Source organism: Oratosquilla oratoria, chromosome 31 (genome assembly GCF_046742065.1).
Source record: "Oratosquilla oratoria isolate Oo_2021 chromosome 31, ASM4674206v1, whole genome shotgun sequence".
NCBI classification, from domain to species: Eukaryota; Metazoa; Arthropoda; class Malacostraca; order Stomatopoda; family Squillidae; genus Oratosquilla; species Oratosquilla oratoria.
The window spans coordinates 22,571,451-22,586,989 of NC_134807.1; the positions used below are offsets into that span (position 1 = coordinate 22,571,451).

The 15,539-nt window shown below is 39.4% G+C and overlaps 1 protein-coding gene across 2 annotated transcripts in view; it reads left to right on the forward strand.

Annotated features, from left to right (window-relative positions):
* Dgk (diacyl glycerol kinase 1) overlaps nucleotides 1-15,539 on the forward strand; it is an 80,831-nt gene that overhangs the window by 49,216 nt on the left and 16,076 nt on the right. For both annotated transcript variants that reach the window (XM_076213419.1, XM_076213420.1), the window contains exons 9-14: nucleotides 3,535-3,609; nucleotides 5,882-6,001; nucleotides 8,090-8,207; nucleotides 9,730-9,935; nucleotides 10,988-11,182; nucleotides 14,369-14,485. In XM_076213419.1, coding sequence (XP_076069534.1) covers nucleotides 3,535-3,609; nucleotides 5,882-6,001; nucleotides 8,090-8,207; nucleotides 9,730-9,935; nucleotides 10,988-11,182; nucleotides 14,369-14,485 — 831 coding nt within the window. The remainder of the gene's footprint in view (nucleotides 1-3,534; nucleotides 3,610-5,881; nucleotides 6,002-8,089; nucleotides 8,208-9,729; nucleotides 9,936-10,987; nucleotides 11,183-14,368; nucleotides 14,486-15,539) is intronic.

Consider the following 15,539-nt stretch of genomic DNA (forward strand, 5'->3'; position numbering starts at 1 on the left):
GTGGCCGGCCTAAGCGTTTATCCAAAATGTCCACTCCAAGTGTTGCTTCTATGCCGTGTTTCAGTGTCATCTGTCACTCTCAGACATTTCACTTCTTATATATGTGATCCTATTAAGGGTAATTCATTAAATGTTGATGAACGAGTTTAGTACCATGAAATATGCTCATTATACATCCCTGATCAGGGATTTGGATCATCAGAGAAATTATAGAAAATCATACTAAATTATACTAAATCATACTTAATCATACTAAATCAGGTTAGATCATAATATATTATGCTAATTCATTTTAAATCAAACTAGTTTCTATTGGAATAAGCCTTGACTCCATACATAAATTTTATGACGACGTTATCTTAAGGACTTTAGTCGCACCCCTACGGATCCGAATAACACAGCATTATTTCATGATTGATAACATAAAGAAAATGTAGTCCCTGCTCTTCAAGACGATGTTGTACCCAAGGAAAGAAGCGCTGGTAATGCCGACCAAACACTGGAATAAGGCGCCTCAATCCACCCAACTTCTTTTTATGACATTACTGGAACTATATCATCCCAGATTGTGCAGACGAAGTGTCCTTTCGAAGTTTCTCCAGTGTCCTATCTAGGTTGTCGTCAGACATCCATATTCGTGTCGATTGTGAACGTCACCTGCATGTGCCTGTTCTTTGTCTCTCAATTGCTCTGTCATGTCAGCTTCAGTGTATGACTCACTCACTAAACGTCATGCATACATGTGTCCACTTCATGAAAAACTCTTGGTCAGTGCCCCCCACCCCAGTCATGCACATGTTCCCCATCCACACACACACACACACACACACACACACACACACACACACACACACACACACACACACACACACACACACACACACACACACACACACACACACACACACACACAACAGTGGTAGAGTTCCCGGCTACCACTACGGTGGTCCAGGTTCGAATCCCGCCCAGAGCTGAAATAATTTCAATATCGCGACGCTGCGCGTCGTTACTCCAACTCTTGTGGGCGGGGAGTTGGGAGTGTGTGTGCGTGTAAGGTCACAACATTACCCATAGATCGGTCATATATGAACTCTGAGCTCTCTTCCGGGTGATTAACGGCTGTCGATCACGAATTCAACAAGTGATCCAAGTCCATGGTGAATCACACACACACATACACACACACAACAGTGGTAGAGTTCCCGGCTACGACTACGGTGGTCCGGGTTCGAATCCCGCCCAGGCTGAAATAATTTCAATATCGCGACGCTGCGCGTCGTTACTCCAACTCTTGTGGGCGGGGAGTTGGGAGTGTGTGTGCGTGTAAGGTCACAACATTACCCATAGATCGATCATATTATGAGCTCTGAGCCCTCTTACGGGAGGGAGATAGCTGTCGATCACGAGCCCAACACGTGATCCAAGACCACGGTGAATCACACGCCTCGACGGCGTACTGGTAGCGTTCATAACTGCTAACCCAGCGGTCCGAGTTCGAATCCCGCCCAGGGCTGAAATAATTTCAGTATCACTGCACTGCGAGGCGTTACTCCAACTCTCGTGGGTGGGGAATTGTGTGTGTGTGTGTGTGTGTGTGTGTGTGTGTGTGTGTGTGTGTGTGTGTGTGTGTGTGTGTGTGTGTGTGTGTGTGTGTGTGTGTCAGGCCACATCATTACTCATAAATCGGTCATACATGAGCTATGAGCTCTCATTCTGGAGGGTAGTAGCTGTCAATCACGAGTCCAAAACGTGATCCAAAACTATGGTGAACCACACGGCTCAACGGTGCAGTGGTAGCGTTCGTAACTGCTAGCCCAGCGGTCTGAGTTCGAGTCCCGCCCAGGGCTGAAATAATTTCAGTATCGCTGCACTGTGAGCCGTTACTCCAACTCTCGTGGATGGGGAGTTGTGTGTCTGTGTGTGTGTGAGAGAGAGAGAGAGAGAGAGGTCACATCATTACCTATAGATCGGTCATATATGAGCTCCGAGCTCTCATCCTGGAAGGTATTAGCTGTCGATCACGAGTCCAACACGTGATCCAAGACTATTGTGAATTACACTCACACCCACCAACACCCACCCACCGACACACACACACATACACACACACACACACAAACATATATATATGTGTGTATATATATATATATATATATATACACACATAGACTGATAGGTAGTTGGTCTGATTCGGATATCGGCAGTAATACTTTACAACAAAATACCTGTGCCCTGTGTACTCTGTAAACATTACAAGTTACCTTGTTACTTCCGTTACTGCAGTGTAGCCTCTCCGATGCCAGATGCGCATTATTATGCTGGTTGCCGACTACCTAGTAACGAGATTATCCTACGCCTAATTTCCGAGTGGAACAGAAATGATGAAAACGCGGACAATTTCTTCCTCATCGAATTTTGGTTTACATTTCGTGATTCGTTGTGGAGGAGTCATAGCCAACTCCACGATAGTTGGTAACGTACTTTGACTAGTAAATATACACATACACTAGTGCACAACCATTGGCATGCGCGCAATCATCAACGACAATGCATGATTGCAAGACCTACATAAACGTGATTGCCCGAGTGCATAATGCATTGTGGTGGTCAAGCATTTGCGTGACTCACAGCCATTTCGGTGGACAGATTGTGAATTGTACCTAACCCAAGGCGAGCGCGCGCGCACACACACACGCACACACACATGCACATACACACACACACACACACACACTCGTGGCGCAGTTGGTAGAGTTCCCGGCTGCCACTACGGTGGTCCGATTTAGAATCCCGCCTAGGGCTGAAATAATTTCAGTATCGCTGCACTGCAAGTAGTTACTCCAACTCCAGTGGGCGGGGAGTTGGGGGGAGTGTGTGCGTGTAAGGTTACAGCACTACTCATAGATCGGTCATACATGAGCTCTGAGCTCTCTTCTGGGAGGGAAATAGCTGTCGATCACGAGTCCAACACGTGATCCAAGACCACGGTGAATCCCACACACACGCACACTTACGCAAACAATATCAGTATATAATTGGAGAATATTTGAAAAACGCCCACTGCCTCTTTTCTTCTTCTTCTTCTTTGCTGGTAATAACGACTACCTGCAATGCCCTGCCATCCTGCAGCAAACGTGTGACAAACTTGGCATTGTATTCCAACAGCGACTGGACCAGAAAATGATGAAAGCAAACAATCAAACCAATACCATGGTGATGCCTCCACATTCCAATTGTCTCTTTCTTTTTCCACCCTGTTGTCACTGCTAACAATTCCTGACGTCACCCAAATGTAGAAGATATTCCCTAGAGCCTTAGACTACAGGTCCTATATGTTTCGTCTTCTTGAGAACATTACTTAGAATTTTACATTGTAGAGTGTATAAGCTTCAGAAATTCATAGATAATATGAAATGTGTCATTGGATGCCAGAAGGCGGGAATCTTAGTTATGGAATTAAGAGTCTGTGTAATAAGAATTCTCGTCGATTGATGGATGGATGGATGGATTGATGGATTTGTTTCTTCTTTGCAGGAAATGGATCTCATCGTGACGCAGATGATCCAGGTGGCTGACTACCTCGGATGGGATGTCACCGAACTCCGTCCTGTAAGTCTCTCTCTCTCTCTCTCTCTCTCTCTCTCCTCTCTCTCTCTCTCTCTCTCTCTCTCTCTCTCTCTCTCTCTCTCTCTCTCTTCTCTCTCTCTTATTATTGCCGTACAGCTTCACTGTACGCAGCAACGTGACCTGCGTATAACGCACACTATGTATTCGTATAAATAGAAATTGCCTACTGTACTAGGTTTCTCGCTCCATGAGCGTAAAAAGATTATACAAAAAAAAACTCTCGCTCTTCTCTCTATCTCTCTCTTCTTTCTCTCTGTCCCTCTCTCTCTCTCTCTCTCTCTCTCTCTCTCTCTCTCTCTCTCTCTCTCTCTCTCTCTCTCTCTCTCTCTCTCTCTCTCTCTCTCTCTCTCTCTCTCTCTCTCTCTCTCTCTCTCTCTCATGCATTGTGGTACAGCTATCTACCCTTATCGCATTGCATATCACCTCTAAAAAGAAAGAATATATATATATATATATATATATATATATATATATATATATATATATATATATATATATATATATATATTCCGACAAGTGTTTGTGTCATTTGACATGGTTGGTAAGGTCTTTGTCTTATAAGACGCAAGCCGCTAGGCAAGGGTTCGAATCCCAGCAGATGAGTTTATTTCCATATATATATATAAACTCAACCCATTCTCCACTGTTTTTTCACTACTAGTCCATCTTCAAAGTCCACCAACATCCTTACTTCCGTTTAAAAACGCATCCTTGGGGGGCTGTCACTCGGTCTCCGGACTGAGCCCAAGATTTCTTTTATCCTTACTAACCCCCCTTCATTTTCACTGACAACCGGCGACTGCTCCCCCGAACTCATGCACCATAGAAGACAGTCAAAGGTTTCTTCGCAGAGAGGGAGATGGGAGAACCTGAGGAATGTTTTGCCAGACGCTTTGGGTCTGTGGGTTTTCCGCTCAGAGGAACCTGAAGCATCTGTCATGAGGAACATTCCCATAAGCACAAGAACTGGTGTGCCAAAGTCACTGGTGCGTAATGATCGATTCGATTTAACGTTGCCAAACTCCTCCGATCAGGACCGTCCCCCTTACAGAGGGCTTTGCAGCGTGGAATTTAATGTACCATGCCCTTGGTCCAACTCGCTAGCGGCAGAATTCCAACTGCCATCACCTCGACCCACGCCGCAAGTGGCGACGCTCTAACCCACAAGGCCATCGAGCATAATAACTAATGGAGGTTAACACCTGTACGCCTTAGGGACGAACACAGGTGGCTGCGTTCCTTGCTGTCGTTTATCCAAAGTGAAGGGTGAGTGGGGGTGGTGTTATTACTTTATCATTTGCTGTCCACGTAATTCATACTAAAACATTCATTAACCACGCCACCCAATATCACTTCTGAAGTCATCCGGTTCTTTAATCATCAAGCAATCTGGCGATCTACTGGTTCGGGTTTTCATCACTTCCAATCCCATTTCCGTTTCTGGGTCACAGTGACCCCTGTAACAGTTCATTGTAACCCCAAGTTACGACCAACCAAGGGTCCTAATTTATATGGAACATACCAATCTACTACACAAATTACTACATACGTCCCCTTTCGAACAACTCCATTTTGAAAACGGTGCAGTCCAAGTCAGTGCGCTTTGTAGCCAACTGAACACCGATTCGGATTCTGGTTGGACTGTATTGTTACCTTACCATAAGAAATCAACTGACTGATGAAGAAGAAGGAGGAAAGGGACAGGGAAGGTGTTCGATTGGTTCCAATGTGTAGTGACTCAGTCTACAACACTGTTTTCAAGATAAGATTTTGGTACAGAATAAAATGGGTTTGGTTTTTGCTGTGGGATGTATCCCTAAAGTTTATCGTTGAAGTACGTATATATATATATATATATATATATATATATATATATATATATATATATATATATATATATATATATATGTATACAATTAAAGGATGCTCACTGACTAAGCGGGTTAGAACGTCGCTACTTTTGGCGGAGGACGAAGTGACGCCAGTTTTACTCTTGCCGCCAGCGAGTTGGACCAAGGACACGCTGCAAAATCCTTTGTAAGGGGGACCGTCCTGGTCTCCTGACAGGGGAAGTCCGCGACGTTAAACCGAATCATATTTGTGTGTGTGAGTATATATATATATATATATACATACATATATGTGTAGCACCAGTAAAAACCCGCCCTTACCCATACACACACTATTCCCACCTTACGGAAAGGTGCTGATCTTCAAGGGTGACATCTCGTTTCCTTCTCTGTTGCTCTCGCAGATCCTAACGGACATGCTGGCCGAGATCGACTACGACCAGGACGGCACCGTCTCCCTCGAGGAGTGGAAGCGTGGCGGCCTGACCACCATTCCGCTCCTTGTGCTCCTTGGCCTCGATGCGGTAAGTCCTCCTTTCCATATACACTGTTTATCTTGTATTCATTTAACGCCATATATCATGTATATATATATCTATATATATATATATATATATATATATATATATATATATATATATATATATATACACACACACATATATATATATATATACATACATATATATATATACATATATATATATATATATATATATGTGTGTGTGTGTGTGTGTGTGTGTGTGTGTGTGTGTGTGTGTGTGTGTGTGTGTGTGTGTGTGTGTGTGTGTGTTTGTTTCCCACACTTAGTTCATCCTCCCATGATTGAAGTCTCCCACCAGGACCACATTATCACAATTTTCTAGAAAGTTGTCGTGTGTAACAAAATTTCTTGGTATCCGACCTCATATCATGATCTTGTTTTGAGATGTGGGCATGCTCCATCGCAATATATTTGACTAAATCCCCTTATTTATTTTGATATTCAATATTTCAATCTTACCTTCTCCTATTTCCACATTATCTATGCTTCTTTTTTCATTGTTATCATTAAACCTCTCGTTTTATCTCTTCTATCTTTTCTTTACAAACTGTATTTTCCGTCCCCTATATTTTTTGTAATTGCCCCCAACTCCATCTTATCACTACCGTTTTTTTTCCTCATTTTTTCTGGATTTATTAAGTAATTTTTTAGTGATAACGATAATGAATTTTTGATTATCTTAATAAAATTTTCTTAAGTTTATTTAACTTTTTAAACTCCATGAGTTCTAATAACCTCAATGTTTCTATTTACTTCAACTCGATCAATTTGTTCACTCATGGTGTATCCGCTCTTCTCGCTGTCGTTCGTCATTGTTTACATTCCCAACCTCTCGCAAGTGTCTTCGTACTTTTAGTTTTGTTATGAATTCTCCTGTTATCGATTCTTTTGTGTCATATTTTTCCCTCTGCACGTTTCTGGCCCCATCCAAACTTTCCCCTGTTATTACATTAGGTTAGTTATTGAATTACCCTCGTTCGTGTTTTCTTTTAACTTTGAGTTTCCTCCGAGAGATCCTGTGTGCGCGTGCGCGTGTATGTGCACGCATTTGATAAAGCAATCCATAAAGCATACCTGATTTTTTCATGACTAATTTCAATAAAGCAAATTATACATTCTATAGAACCAGTGTTGTTCATGTTTCAGATAAAGGTAACAATACCATTCACCACACACCTGGGGTTATTACCAGCACAATAAACCACACCTGCTTGAGACACATCTGCTAAAGGTTCCCTGCTCTACCAAAGACGGACCCAGGGGTGCTGGGCTGAGGAGACTGAACCCAATAAAAAAAAAAAATAGATAAATAAATAAATAAAATAAAATAAAATCTTTCGTTATCTCATAACAAGTCAAGAACCCTGCCTCGTGTAAACGTATGTTGCAAAAAGCAGTAATACAGTGGCAGAATTTTTTCCAGTATTTAATAAAACACTTCAGTGAAAATAAGTGAAAGGATATTCAACACATTATATAGGGCAAATCTTTAAAAATGTAAGATTAAGTATTACTTTTGCCCAATATTTTAAAAGAAACTAAATCAAATGAGAACATATACTTCATTTTATATTCAAAATCATCGTATTCATGCAACAAAGTACATCTGTTTAAAAGCGCCATCTATATTTACAAAATTCAGGTTAGCCCCCCAAAGTATCATCTATATTTACAAAATTCTGGTTAATCCCCCAAGCGTCATCTATATTTACAAAATTTAAGTTGGCCCCCCGCCCGAAAGCATCATCAATATTCACAAAATTCAGGTTACCTCCCAAAGCGTCATCTATACTGACAAAATTCAGATTACTTCCCAAACCGTCATCCACACTCACAGAATTCAAGTTAACCCCCAAAGCGTCATCTATACTCACAAAAATCAGGTTAACCCCCCAAAGCGCCATCTATACTCACAAAATTCAGGGTAGCCCCCCCAAACCGTCATCTATATTCACAAAATTCAGGTTACCTCCCCAAGTGTCATCTATATTCACAAAACTTGTTAGCCCCACCCCCCACAATTCTTTTATCCTAAATCCGTCACTGTGTACCACTGATTCTGTTACAGAATGTGAAAGATGACGGTCAGCACGTCTGGAGACTGAAGCACTTCAGCAAACCTGCTTACTGTAATCTCTGCCTCAACATGCTCGTAGGCCTCGGCAAGAAGGGACTGTCGTGTGTGTGTAAGTAGTAAGACCTTGTTTCTAGGGTGTGTTTGGGGATTATACAAGGTTGAGTACATCACTGATCGAGGATAACATTGTGGAATGCACACTGTTCTCAGCCAATCGTGTGATCGCAATATATATATATATATATATATATATATATATATATATATATATATATATATATATATATATATATATATATATCTCACTGGTGAGGAATGTAGTAACACATTTGTAAATCACAACTAACTGAAGAGGATTGCAGTTAGCGATCGAAATATATAGTTTCACTTCCTCAACTCTTTCCGTCGTCCGACTGTGGTGTTAGTTGTGATATATATATATATATATATATATATATATATATATATATATTTATATATATATATATATATCACTAGTGAGAAATGTAGTAACATATTTGTAAATCACAGCTAACTGAAAAGGATTGCAGTTAGCAATCGAAATATATAGTTTCACTTACTCAACTTTCTTTCGTCCGACTGTGCTGTTAGTTGTGATATATATATATATATATATATATATATATATATATATATATGTATGTATATATATATACATATTTATATATATATTTATATATACACACACACCCACATATATATAATACATTCTATATATATATATATATATGTATATATATGTATACATATATATGTATATATATACATATATATATATATATATATACATATATATATATATATATATATATTCAACCACATTAACTTTTCACTTTAATTCCATGTCATCACGATTAAGACTGACAATGCGCTTGACGGAGACATATGCGGAAACTGAAATGTCTCCGTCGAGCACATTGTCAGTCTCGATCGTGATGACATGGAATTAAAGTGAAAAGTTAATGTGGTTGAAAAAAAAATTAATATCTGCACTGGGCACCATTCAGTGTTTGTGTGGTTATATATACATACATACATACATATATATATATATATATATATATATATATATGTATATATATACATATATATATCTATATATATATATATATATATATATATATATATATATATATATATATATATATATATATATATATATATTTATATATATATTATATATATATACATCCATAGTGTTTCAGCTGTGGTGGACGTTCATTTCGGAATGCACAAATTTGTTTCAAACATTTTCTTATTTACATAGAGTGAAAGAAAAAAATATCTGATCCGACAACATCCCTTCGAGGGGAATTGAGCCCTTTTTGTGATAAGCTTCGTTGACACGGGGCTGGTTTAGTAACTGCTAGTGTTAGCGACTCGTAAACTACCCCTCTGCTTGCTCCAATGTCAACGGAAAGTAGTAAACTAAACTTACCTCCAAACTATCCTAGTGTCAACACTTACTTGCCGGGGTAAGTTAACTTGCAATTAGCACTAGCGGCTACTAAACTAGCCCCTTGTCAACGAGGCTATAGCTATTTATATATTCTTTCGTTCCACCATTCTTCCTGCGTTGACAGATTTTGGTCTGTGCTTTATGTTCGCAGTCTGCAAGTACACAGTGCATGAACGGTGTGTCCAGAGGGCGCCTGCATCGTGCATCGCTACCTACGTCAAGAGCAAAAGGTCCTCGCCCACCATGCAGCACCACTGGGTTGAGGGGAATTGCGCTGGCAAGTGCAGCAGGTGTCGGAAAAAGATCAAGAGCTACAACGGCATAACGGGTCTTCACTGTCGATGGTGTCGTCTCAGAGTGAGTACCGCCTTCCGAGGAGGTGGTGGTAGGGTGGGTGCGTGGGTCGGGGTGTGACGTCTTGCTTTCCTCTCCGCAACGGCCCTCAGCGAATATTTTGTTCATTAATATTTCGTTTATGTATTTATCAAATATTTTGTTTATCTATTAATATATCAACTTATATACTTATGCATTTCTTTATATAATGATTAATTCACTTGTTTTATTATTTTCTCATTTATTTACCCATTTATAAATCCATTTGCTTATTAGCCGTTCTTTGAAATATAAAGACAAATAGGTTATTCTGTTTCAAGTCCAGTGATGAGGCTGTGACCAGAAATTGGGCTAAGAAATCACATCTCCATTAATACAAATAATACACATACATACATACATACATATACCAGCGGCTTTTTTTGTCCCTTACAAAGGAGGCAGCCTAAGTCAAAGGCATAAATCCACTCCCACCCATTGCATCCCCACATACTCCATTCCCATTCACCACCCCTCACTCCAAATAGTAAACATAAAAATATATGAAATTGAGAATCTGATGTACTCCCCTCCCACCCCAAAAAAAGCCCAACACTGATTGTGATTATCATCATTATTATTATTGTTATTACTATTATTACTATTATTATTATTATTATCATTATTATTGTTGTTGTTATTACTATTACTATTATCAATATTATCATTATTATTGTGAAATGGGTTGGAATAGGTACGTGCCTCTGACTTAGCTACCTCCCTTATGAGGGAGAAAAAGCTCTCAGTATATATAGAGTATTATTATAATTATTATTATCATTGTTATTACTATCATTATTATTATTATTACTATTATTATCATCATTATTATAATTATCATTGACATTATCAATGTTATGATTATCATTATTATAATTTTCATTATTGTTACTGTTATTATTATTATTACTATTATCATTGTCTTTGTTATTACTATTATTATTATTATTGTCATTATTATTATTATTATTATTATCATCATCATTATTAATTACCTATTTGTCTTTTATATTTCTTTTCCTCCTTACACGCAGCTGCACAACCGCTGCGCGCCGCACGTCAAACCGGACTGCAACCTCGGAGACCATCGTCTGCACATCCTCCCGCCAACGTCCATCTGCCCGATCGTGCTCGACCGGCAGCGCTCCATCAGCAAGGAGAAGAAGGGTGGCCTCGACCGCTCCGAGTCCACGCCCGGCCTCGATCACAGCCTCGGCCCAACGGACAAAGTAAGCAAAGAACCTGAGTAGTGTCGTTTTCTCTCTCTCTCTCTCTCTCTCTCTCTCTCTCTCTCTCTCTCTCTCTCTCTCTCTCTCTCTCTCTCTCTCTCTCTCTCTCTCTAATATTGTTCACAAATAATCCCGTTAGATTTTCTCTAATTGTTTAATCTTATTCTATCTTAGTGATCATTTATTCTTCGACCATCTGTCAAATTATTAGCTCATCTAGAATATATCGTATATAGATGAATAAATGAATAGATAAATAAATAGATAATAATGTAAAATAAAGAAACAAATAAAAGTATGAAAAATTGTGAACGGAAATCAATGTCACCTTTGTAAAGTATACAACCATTGTTTGTTAAATGGAAGGGCCTGACGCGCGCGCACACACACACACACACACACACACACACACACACACACACACACACACACACATTGGATGTGTGTGCATGTAAGGCCAGAATTACCTGTAGATCGGGTCATATAGTTCTTATGAGCTTAAGCTTTTATCCGGAAAGGTAATATTTGTCGATTACGAGTCCAACATTTGATCCAAGACCGTTGTGAATCACATGAAAGTCTTGGATCTTAGATTTCCTTAAACTGAATAGAATTGTTTTGTTCAGGTCAGACCACGCACCCAACACGACTCCATGGGATGAAAATGATGGCTTGCGAAAACTGGCAGAATACAGTTAACCTCTTTTGAAACAGATTTCATATATCGAATAAAATGTTATCGTATTATGGGCCATTTACACGGTCAAACGGTCTAACAAACCCGGTTTGTCAAACCGATTTGTCAAGAGGTGTCAGACGGTCAAACTAAACGATCCAACATGTGTGTGACTTGTGCAGCTGTTAAGCAAAGATGCCTCTTGACCAAGACTTATGAATTGCTACTGGTTTAGTGGTGACATTAAGGAAAAAGAAAAGAAGATCGAAGTGGACAAGGGATTGGTGAAAAGAGACCAAAATTCACATACTAACTTACTCGATTTAAGATTAGAGCCGGATAACCCCTTATATCTAGCTATTTTATTAGCATATTCTATTTATTTCACCTTTCATAAAGCTAGATGTTCTCTATATTCTTCCATGCCCATGCTTTCGACAGAGTTTGTAATTATTGTTTTCACTTCAAGGCGTGAATAGCTACTAAGGTTTGATTTTTGACCGTCGTTCTCACGATCAAACTGTTTGCTGATGTCATGTCGCTTGCGGCCGCCCTCTAAGTCAGGCTCAGCCAGACTTGCTTCCAACCGTTTGACAAACGTGTTTGACAACTAAATACACTATTCACATGGTCAAACATCACTTGAAACACGTGTTTGACAAACCGTTTGGCTGTGTAAATAGCCCTTTGGCTAAAGAAGGCGTTAAATGTCACCGGCAGTAAAAAGACCTTCTCCGATCAACCACTAAACCAGTTTCAACCGCCCGAGATACTTGGCGCGAAATTAAGACGCACGTTTATGCGCACTCGGCAGGTGGTCGCAAGGTCACTAATAATATTTATAATACATATCAATCATTCCTCTATTTTTTAATTTCACATCGTCTCACTTATCCTTGCTATTCTACATAGATTACTTCTTTTAAATTAATTTACAGCATAATGTATACAGATGCAATTTGGCTCCCTCCAATATTTATTTATTCGCACTAAACGTAATTTGAATTGTGTTTTGTACAATAGCTTCATTAATTGATGTAGTATATTGGTGTATTGAAAGAATGAGGTTAATACAAAAGGCCATAATTTGACAAACTTTTACCATCCCTGGCGAATGTTCGCCATCAGAAAATAGAAGTCTGGCTGTATTTAAGAAAATTGTCTGTGAATTAGATAAGCACATAAACCAGACTGATGTTAGTAAAGAAAAAAAGTAAAATCCAGTTTTCTAAAGGTAAAAAGTGTTTGCCAATGCTGACGAAAGGCAACCGTAGAATGTGCCAAGGCTGATTCCACCAATGGTGACACTCCTTCATCATGACGTCATGTCGCGCGACGGCTGAGATGTCGTGTCGTTGTCACTGCTGGTGGGAAGGACTCCTCTGCGCCCGGCAATCAGCTGTCTTGATATAAAGATACTTTAGGTGTCACTTTACAAGGTCTAAATTAACATAGCATAACAAAGAAACCCGAACCTTGACTCCTTGTTCCCAGACGAAGACATCTTCACACGCGAATCTTCTTGCAGTGAGCCACCGAACATTGTTCAACCCTGTCACTGCCGTTGACGTTCCTTGGAGACAGAATCTAATCGACGCTTTGCTAACATAATGATTGATATGGAAATTATTTTAGCATTCGTATAACCAAAGAGTAAATCCACCATTCGTAGTTTTTGTAAGAGGAATAGAAAAAAGAGACTCCGTTGGTTTAGGGTAACGATTTGTAATATTCTCTCGGAGACCAAGACTGTACTCGTACACAAAAAGTATCGAGGGACATGTTTCTCGACACTGCTTACATGGGGTACCTGTGTGTGATTCACTATCGTCTTGGATCACTTGTTGGACTCGTGATCGACAGATATTTCCCTCCCAGAAGAGAGCTCAGAGCTCATATATGACCGAGCTATAGGTAATGCTGTGACCTTGCACGCACACACACACACCCAACTCCTCGCCCACGAGAGTTGGAGTAATGACTCGCAGCGCAGCGATACTGAAATTATTTCAGCCTTCTGTGTGTGTTTTAGTGTGTGTTTGCCAAGTCATAGGTGATTGAAAAAGCACAAACAAACAAGTCTTGGTTTTTACAAATTAAAAGAAAATTATTTTCTTTCAAGCATGGCAGAGGTCTCTTACTTGCCAAATACCACAACCTCAACACAGATAGTGACAAAGAACTTGTTTCCTGGGTGCAACTGCTCTACTTCTGTCCATTTTAGTAATGTGCAGGGCTTGTTTTAAAGCCCACTTGACAGATTTGATCAAATTGGGCCCCGCGCCTGAATGGGTTCCAGCGGGGATTTTTTTTTTTTTTTTTTTTTTTTTTTTTTTTTTTTTTTTTTTTTTTTTTTTTTTTTTTGCCTAAGACTGGCAGACTACACGAAAATAAAACACAAATTTCGAACTTTAGTAGAGAAAAGGCCCCGCTATTCGTTTTGTAATTGTTAGACATACTCCGCGTTGGAAGATGTCGACAACTAAAGAGATTTCCCGCGCTTTTTTCAGGTGGCGCAGCCAATGTCGTTCCAGATCACAATAACATCCGAAGGTCAGCCACTACTCGTCTTTGTCAATCCAAAGAGTGGAGGACGCCAAGGAGAGAGGATCCTACGCAAGCTACAAGTAAATTCCCGAAATATCTCTAACCCTTTCCTTATTTCACGTGTCCGTCTCTTCCTCTGGTGTTCCGATTTGGCTACAGAGTACACGACGGTGATAATAGCCAGTCATAACTATTCTGAGAGTAGTCATAGTGTAGTCTTGGTGGCGTTCGTGGTGATAATGTTGACAACAGTCATGTTACTTCTGATGGTGGTGGTAATGTTGACAATAACACACACACACACACACACACACACACACACACACACACACACACGTCATTGAATTCCACAACGCAGAAGTGGAACCAATCGACATTTACCGGCGCTTGATGAACGCTTGCGGAGCCGAGGCAGTTGGTGTCAGCACGGTTAGGAGATGGTTTTGTCGATTCCGGAGTGGCGACAGAGATGTGACATATCGCTCTCCGGACAGTCATACACAGGCCCTTGCTCATCGCTGGCGAAAGTGCATTGAAAAAGGGGGTGATTACGTGAAGAAGTTAATTCAGGGGCAAAAGCGTCCGCTTGTTTTAAGGATGCCACTCCCGTCCTTGTAGCTCTTAAATTTTTTGAGTTACTAGTAAAAAGAAATTGACATTACTTTCGGAATTTCCTCGTATATGCGTATATATATATATATATATATATATATATATATATATATATATATAAATGTGTGTGTGTATGTATATATATATGTATATATATATATATATATATATATATATATATATGTATATATATACATATATATTAGAAAGAGAAAAGAAAGATGAAGATATATAGATACAAATGTATGCAGATAAAAATACCGGACCATACTTTTATATCCAGCATGTACATGACATATCCCCTTTACATATGCAGATGCTCGTCGTTCATGTCCTACTTAACACAACATATCTGTAATTAGATCTGGCATGACGGTAGTCCCATGTGCATTGGCCCATTTTTTTTATCATGGCAATATATATATATATATATATATATATATATATATATATATATATATATATATATATATATATATATATATATATATATATATATATATATATATATATATATATATA